We start from the raw sequence: 8,770 nt of genomic DNA on the forward strand, positions 1-8,770 counted from the left end.
TCGTCTTTTATCAAAATCATTCAAGTTCGGAGCATGACTAGTGAGTGATGGAAAATTGAGCTGCTCTCTCATGCAGCAAAGAACAGCGCAGCCTTCCCTCACCAGCCACTCCTCCATCAGTGCAAATGTGCACAGATATAGACTATTGATGAATGTCTCTGAACTATTCTGAGACTGGAAATTTAAAAGCTTCAAAATTTTTTTTTTTTGGCCCTGTTCTTCTGTGGTGCTCTGATAAATCTGGCTAAACTCTAGACAGTGATACTCTCTGACACCTGAGGCAGCCACGTATTTCTCCGCTCGGGGACTCCAGGCGCCAATTTATTTCCAAACTCGTGTCTATTTCTGGTGATTGAGCTCTATGACTTCCAGAAATGGCCTCTTAAATCACAATGTATTTTACAGTGTGTGAACTCTCAGTGAAATTGCAGACTGTGTCGACTGTTTCATGGTGAAATAACCGTCTTAAAACATTTTCCAGCGCCGCTCACTCAAGGGACTCGGGCAGAGCTGCCTGCAACATATATGTCTGGTTTATAACTGTTCACGTCACTGGCTAATTAGCTTAGCTTAGCACAAAGACTGTTGTGCCTGGCAAATAAATATTCATCGAATTGTCACTTGTAAAATAACACTCTACTCCTTTGATTTACAACACAACAAAGGAGCTAAGGCGTGTTAATTGATGTTCTTTATGGGAGCTCTCAGGTGGATTTAGAACAAAAGAAATAGTTTATTTTGCAGAAATGGCCTCAGCTTCGAGTAGACTCCATGTCTGTGTGATTCTTTACTACTGTAGCCCTGTGACTGGCTGAGAGGGTTTTCTGATCATAAAATTATTTACGGTTATTGTCCTGTTTTCAGACTCCAGAGCCGGTGAGGGGGCACCGCAGAAAATTGACCATGCTGTCATTGGAGGAGTGGTTGCCGTGGTGATGTTTGCCATCCTCTGTGCACTCATTGTTCTTGGTCGATACTTTGCCAGACACAAAGGTAAAGCACTGGCCGCGCAATCATACTTGATCATGAACACATCTCAGAGTTCAAGTGTTTTTTTGTTGAAAGTGGAGCACGATGGGATTGAAGTGCACACGAGGATGAGGAGGCGGAGGAGGTGTGGTGGATAATTTGTCTGCGCTCTTTTGCAGGAACTTACTTCACGCACGAAGCCAAAGGGGCGGACGACGCGGCCGACGCGGACACGGCCATCATCAACGCGGAGGGGGGACACAACAACACAGACGAGAAGAAGGAGTACTATATCTAAACTGGACGGGCCAGGAGAGACGGGTGGGAATGCTGCTGGTGATGGTGGTGGTGATGGTGGTGCTGTAGGAGCATTATGTCTAACTCTTGATTGGTTACGAGACGGCTTGAGGGCAGGGAGGGTGAGATTTAAAGGAAGAGAAGGAAAAGAGTTGGAAGTAGGACTGCCGGGGCCAAGTGGTAATAAGAGGCGTTGCTGAGTCTCCTATCCGACCCTTCCTGGACTGCCGGGGCCTGTTCTGTACAGTTCAATTATTTTACAGACAATTTTGTGCCTTGTTCTATTTCTTTTGTTTATTTTGTTGGTTATTTTCCCCCCGTCACATGCTTGTTGGATTGGATTTTCTTTCCATGTATAGCCACCTGATCCTTTGTTGCATTTGGCTTTCGGAGGAGATTAAACGGGCCTGGTGTTTGTCTGTGTGTGCTGCAGCTGGCGTTTGGCTCACGTACCCAGATCTGAGGAGCCAGCTCATCCACACCTTCTTCTTTCTGTTGAGTAATCTCAAGAGTTCATTAACTGGAAGACAGTGTCAACACGTTTCTCCTCACCGGGTCCGAGTGAGGACACAAGGTCTTCAAGGTCACTGTGTTGATTACTAATGTAACAGTTGTGAGTGATCATGGTTATTTTAGAATGTATTTGTTCCTGACAGTGAAGTAGGAGTGCTGTTAAGTATCATTTCACACCAAACGGCAAAGTACAACCGGTCCCTCGCTGGATTCAAGAAAAATAACAGACGATTAGGTGTGAGGTCAGTTTAGCGTTCGTTTAGGGTGTTGTGGAGTACAGTCTAAATCCTTCTGACAGCTGTTATGTGCCATAATATGGAATTCAAATTTCTATAGAGAAAATCTGAGATGTTTTTTCATTTTAAATCTCTATATCAGGATTTTTTTTTTTTGCAGATAACATTCACTTTTGTTTCCCACAGGCTGTTGCAGCTGGCCATGAAACTGCAGCCAACAGCTAATTAGCTTAGCTGAATAAAAATACAATAACTAACAACCCACCATTAAACTGCACTAAACTTCAAACTGTGTGTCATTTTAACACTATGGTTTTTGTAAAAGTTCAAAAAACAAGAAAAAACACTTGGATCAGTTTTAGAGGTGCTCGTAAGTGGATTTGTTGCGCTTGGACAGAGCTAGGCTAGCTGTTTTGTTTTTGTGCTAAGCTAAGCTAGCATCTTTATCGTACAGACATGAGAGTGGTTATCAATCTCTTCACCCTGCTCTTATCAAGAAAGTGAATAAGTGTATTTCCCAAAATGTAATTTTCTTCAAAATCTTGATCTATATTATCTTTTCAGTGACCATTTCCATCAAAATCCTTGTTTTTCCATCCATGAGATGGGTGGACCAAAAACATGGCAGAAAACAATGCTCTAATAATTAGAACCAAAAAAACGTCTTCTCTGTTGGCAGACATGATTTTGGCTGCAGGGTCAGATACTCTGTGGTGCCTGAAAGAGACACCAGTCCTGCTGCGTTGATCATAAAATCAAAAAATAAATAAAAATTAAATGTGCTATTTGCTAGATATTAGTACGGCCTGCTGTGCTTGCTTCTGGTTCTATTTTCACATTTTCATACCACCCACATGGTTGACCCTGGACTGAATAAAATAATTATGCCAAATGTCCATGTATACAATGGAAATCACTTGTATACAGCAAAGGCGGAGAGTCCACTTTGCAGAGTGCTCCTCTCTAAACGATTGATTTTTATCAGATAATACAGCGTATTAAGCCGTAAGCATGAAATGTTACAAGGACTTTGGTTTATTTTATTTTCCAATGTTTCATCTGTTTTATTTGATTGCATTAATGTTAAAGGGAGGAAAGAGTGTCATTCTTTCAGCGACATATCCTTTCAGTTGAGGTGTAAGGTATCAAGGTATTTCCTCATATATCCACACCTGAACCTTGCTTGCCATACAGATTTTAAATTTTTTTGGCCTTGGCCATACCTGAGTAAAAAGAGGTTCAGTCATTGCAAACATGAATCAGTTACATTTCCTTTGCTATCTGTAAAGACATTTTACCTTTGGGTTTGGATAACTTGTGAGAGCTCTTGGCCTTTACAAGTAATCAAAGATTTGCGTGGAGCTTTAGACTCGGTTTGGAAAAGATTATTTCCTTACTGCTGAAAACCCTCACAGAGGAGCCGTCTGCTGTTACATATTTCTTCTTTTCTTTTTGCTTAAATCTTAACATCCGAGCTCGCAGACCAGAGACGCCTCCATGCCTCCGACTCTGCTAGAGCTCGAAGAGTAAAACCTGTTTGGTAATTAGTGTGTGATTTCATTGTATTGCCTGAATCAAGAAAATCTGTACATGTATTTTGAAAAAGGATAACCACTGCCTTAAACCCACCTCTTGATACGTATCATTCAAAATGAAAAGACTGAAGGACATAATTTAGTGCCTTCGTTGATTTTGAGGCATATGGTTAGTATCATACAGTATCCTCATGAATACTCTCACAGTATATCTTGTATGTTTCCGTTCTTTCTAACTTACAGGGCCAATACTCATCCACGGTGTCTATATTAACGCACCATTGACTTCCATCAAAAGTACGACATGGAGCATAAATAAAAAAATAAGCTGGAATGAGTTTCATCTTTGTAAAAAATAAACAATTTTTTGTTTATCAGGGTGGTAAGGCAGCTTCCAGTAACTAGAATATCGTATTCCAGGATGTAGTATTTATTGTATCAATTAGTAATCACAAAACAATTTCAATTCGGCCATAATCATTTTCTCTACTTCACTTCATTTGTTTATTTTACTTGGATTTAGTCTTAAAGGACAAGGCTCACTAGTATTACCAGAGAGGAATACAGTACTAAAGGCTGTAATAAGAAATACTAAAAGTATATTTTGGCGGATCTAAGGGTTTTGGTGTCATGGAAACAGTAATGTGCATGACTAATTTTGTTTTTGAAATGGTTATGAAGTGACAGCTGCTTATAATCGGGGAACATTGAAAGATTTTCAGAGGCATCATTCTAATCCAATTTTTGACTTTTTTTTAAAAATACTTGATATTTAGTATGTTTGTTTTCACTCTCTCAGGTTCATGAGTATTAATAGTTGTGTTTTTTTGCATCTCAGGTAGAATGCAAATTTAAGGCCCCAAGTATATACTGTAGTACCACAGCTACTCAAAAAGTGACGAAATCACAAGATGTACATGTTTTTCTCAGTTGTACATGTTTCTGTGTTCTTAATATGGTGCACTGTTACAGTAAACGTTAATGTTTTATTTTGCATAGACTTAGTTCACAAAGACAGAAAACTAGATTTGTTAAGCAGACAAAAACTATGTACAGTCAGTGTCGACGAATGTTCATGAAAACTTCTTCTTCCTCTGTAACACTTTGCTCATATAGTTATTTACATATGGTTATTTAGTAATTCTAGGATGTGACCACAGCCAGTTAAGCATCTGTTTGCATTGAGTCATACATAAAGTTTCATAGATGAAAAGATGGCGTATTTACTGTGTCATGAAGTTTTATGAATGATCTGTAACATGTCTTGGATATTTGGATGAAACTCATGTTCAAAGCCTGGGAAGGGGGGGGGGAGAGGGGGTGCTTTGGTTGTTTTATTGCCCCCAGATGGTTGTTTTTGTTGTTGAATCTTAAATTTCTCTCTGTACCCAGGCAACATTTTTCTTTTGTGTAGTGAAGAGGATGTTTCTCATATGGCCATGCATATTTTGTATTGGTTAACACCAACATTTTTACAAAAGGAAAAAAAATAAGAAGAGTACTTGTCTTAATAAAAAGATATCAATGTTTAAAGCGGTGTGCTGTTGTGACTTGATCAAAAGCCCGGTTTCCCTTTGTACTCCTGTCCTGCTTTTTGGAGAACAGCATTTCTTCATCTGTATTTGTCGTAAAATTCACTCCGCCTGTCCAATGTGCTGAACACGTCAGCTGGATTGGACCTGTTCACTTCCTCCTGAGCCGCTGATACTTGTCAAACTCACAAAGAAGAAGCAGATCTTGCGATGTGGCAAAAATACTGTACCGATGTGGATTTGATATGGGTGAGCGGCAGCAGCAGCAGCAGCAGCAGCAGCAGCAGCAATCTGAGGTTCCCATCAGTGACTGACACATGCAGTGTGGTAAAGACAGAGTCGAGAAAATGTTTCCGACAAAAATGACTGACAGTGACAGGCTCTGGGGCCCGTGTTGAGGTTTCCGACTGAACACGTGGATGCTAGTGATTTGACAAATTGATAGGCATTTGGAGGAACACGACGTTATTCATAACCATAAGCTATTCTGTCATCATAATTCTGTCAGTGCCACCATTTCCCATTACTTTAAGTGATCCATCCCAGGTAAAGGTCAATAACATTACTCAAACTTTAATGGGAATAGTTTAACCTTAGAAACCAGCCACTTCGCTCCCTTACTCATACAATTATTGAAATATAATGCTACCCTCAAGGAACATTAAATACCAGATTTTTTTGAAATACGGCAGATTATGTGATTTTCCCTATATTCATTTTTTTGGGTTGAACTCCCGAAATTCAAAACAGCCACGAGCATTTGCTGTTTGGCTGTGCCAGTTTTCAGTGCATCGCGAAAGCGTGAATGCGGCAGTGTGATGTTTCATTTAGATGCTACTAATTCCATTTAAATGTTCAACTTTAATTTGGAATGACATGTTTAAGTGTAATTAGCACAATGGGGAAATTGAGAGTGAACGAATGTCTGAGCATGGCTTGTTTAGCTGGTTAATTGATTGATTGAGATTGATGGCATGTAGCACTTGGCTTGGCTGAGGTATAATTAAATGATGTGGGAATAAATAGTGGGTGAACAACCGCGAATGCAACAGGCTCCGTCTGCACACTTACCTCCTGTTTAGCACAAATGCTCCAGGTATAATTCCCATTTACATTTTATTCTTTTGAACCCATAAACAGCATGATGACAGAGTTTCAGTTCACAAAACATTTTTTTGAAATCAATCCAATAATTTATAATCCTTATATCACATTGTACCGAACACACTGCACAGTATGAGAGCATCACAACACTGTGTGTGTTTACCAGAAAATAAAAAGTCTGCACTGGTTATTTTCTCAAAGGTTATACAAACAGCAATGAAAGAAAATGTGAAGTGGGCTATTTAAAATTATGAAGAGCGTTTTCTTAAATCAATTTTGTACCCACATGCCCTAACAGAATAAATTCAAAGCTTCATCGACATCACCCATCTGTTTCAAAATGTGTTTATTTAAATGATTTCATACTGGATGTTATTCAATGACATTTATTTAATCAAATTGGATGTTGTTGGACTTTTTTCATACTTTTGATTTCTTGTAGTGTTTTAGTCTCGACGGATAGGAGTGATAAAACCTTCATCAATTGGATCTGTATGAAAACTGCTCATTAATTTCTTTTAGCCAGTTATTTCAACCATTTATTAATTACTTTAAGTCAAATTTTGAGAAGGTTTAGCTATTTAAGCTTCTTATTCATTAGGCTACTTTTAGCTAACTGCTTAAACTGTCAACAACTGTTCATCCGTTACTTTTAGCTAACTATTTCAAACTAGGTTATTAGCATATTTATAGCAAATTTGAACAGTTTATTTATTACTTTAGCTATATTTCAACTTTTCATCTGTTACTTTTAGCTATAGCTATTTCAACCATTATATCATTAGCCTACTTCCAGCTCACTATTTCAACTGTTAGCAAACTTTAACACAGTTCATCCTTAACTTTTGGCTAAATATTTCAAAATCTATTTACTAACCCTGTTGATCAGTCGTTTATTGATGACTGCTTGAACTTTAAAAAAGCTTTCAAATGTGTTAACTCGTGCTTTTATTTAACTAGTTCAACTTTTCACCTATTTTAGCTAGCTGTTTATCAATACTTCTCGCTACCGATGGCAACCACATTAGCATTAGCTACCTTTCAGCTGCCATCCACTCATTACTTATTTCACACAATCTCAAACACCTATTTGTTTGCTGATTCAATATGTGGATATTCTAATCAATTTTGACAATGATTTGGATCAGCCGAAAGATTGAATTAGACGAGTGGATTTACCAATTCCAGACATTAGTCGACAAGTCTGACACCACTTCCCCATTCCTTTGAATGTGAAGCATTTAATGTAACCACCTCAAATGCAGTAAACTGGTTAAACTGATAGCTGAAGGGTTGGGGCACTTACCACAGGCTTACTAGTGTTCAAGACAGTCAGAGGTAGTCAGCCCTAAAAGTGGTAAACCCGCAGGTGGTTAGGTTCAGAAACAGGTTAATGGCATCTCCCGACTACTGCAGAACTAAACCTGGTATAAAATCTGTCAAAAGTGAATTACATTTGTCACAGATTCTAAACTTTAAAAAGACTGTCGGTAAAATGTAAGTGTCAGAGAAAATCATTCTGAGAGAGAGATTGACTGACTCCAGTAACTCATTCAGTTTGCTAGAGTGACAACCCCTGCTGAGAAAGTGACCTACACAAAGACGTCCAACTGAGCCGAAATTTTGTAAAGTTGCAAAGTGCTGTTAAATTGTAGAATGGCTAAATGAGGATGAGAAAACCACAGTTTATATCCAAGCACTAAATGTCACTAAACCCTCCAGTAACCTGTGATTTAGTGTTTTGTATTGCAAGGACAGCATGGTGTTGTAAGGTGAGACGTTAAAAAGCATTAAAACGCTGCCAGTCCAACAAAGTCAAGCAATGGCAAGAGCCGAAAACACCATCTGACTTCTTTACTTGTAATAGTATTAATGTCGGGGGGGGGGGGATATAATATATATAAGTCATTTCCCATGAAACTGATGAGCTAGTTATTTAAAACAATGATGAAGGACAAGCACCTGAAGCCTGTGAAAACCACAACACACTTATCTCTGACTACTACGGTATGACCCAAAGAAATCTGCATTAATTAAATGACACACGACCAGTTTGTTAATCCTGTATGACAGTGTCCGGGAGAAGAAGAGACTTGTGTTTGTGAGGTGATTAACTCCAAAGCTGAAAGATGCTGTGAACAGCACTATAGGCTCTAATGTCAGTGATGTTGCTGCTTGATGTTTAATACTCTGATATTTAATCAGAGATTGATGTTTACCGGAGGGAGAAACTCTGCACTGGGAGTCGATGTGGATGTTTTAGGTGTGATTAATTAGAAAAAAGATATTACCCCCCCTTCCCCCCCACCCCCCCCACCCCCACCCTCCACCCCACCAAAAAATGGAATAAATAAAGGTTAAGTGTCTCAGACAGGAAAATCTGTAATTATCTGCCGAGCCCAAGCTTCAAGCAGCATCCTCTGAAGTTCCCTTCGACCAAATCTCAAGGTGACTCCTCTCTGCAGAAGCAATGTGTTCTTTTTGCCAAATTTACATTGATGTTCCGCTTCATAGCCACCACCTAGATACAATAAGCAAGGCGAGTATTTCCCAATCTTCTCATCTTATCTTTCATTCGGCTTCG

At 39.1% G+C, this 8,770-nt stretch overlaps 1 protein-coding gene across 2 annotated transcripts in view; it reads left to right on the top strand.

Annotated features, from left to right (window-relative positions):
• The window catches only part of cadm1b (cell adhesion molecule 1b), a 138,488-nt gene extending 133,405 nt beyond the window's left edge, over nt 1-5,083 (top strand). For both annotated transcript variants that reach the window (XM_034604504.1, XM_034604505.1), the window contains 2 exons: nt 865-993; nt 1,149-5,083. In XM_034604504.1, coding sequence (XP_034460395.1) covers nt 865-993; nt 1,149-1,267 — 248 coding nt within the window. In that variant the 3' untranslated portion in view covers nt 1,268-5,083. The remainder of the gene's footprint in view (nt 1-864; nt 994-1,148) is intronic.
• The last annotated feature ends 3,687 nt before the right edge of the window (nt 5,084-8,770 follow it).

This window comes from Hippoglossus hippoglossus, chromosome 13 (assembly GCF_009819705.1).
Source record: "Hippoglossus hippoglossus isolate fHipHip1 chromosome 13, fHipHip1.pri, whole genome shotgun sequence".
Classification (NCBI taxonomy): domain Eukaryota; kingdom Metazoa; phylum Chordata; class Actinopteri; order Pleuronectiformes; family Pleuronectidae; genus Hippoglossus; species Hippoglossus hippoglossus.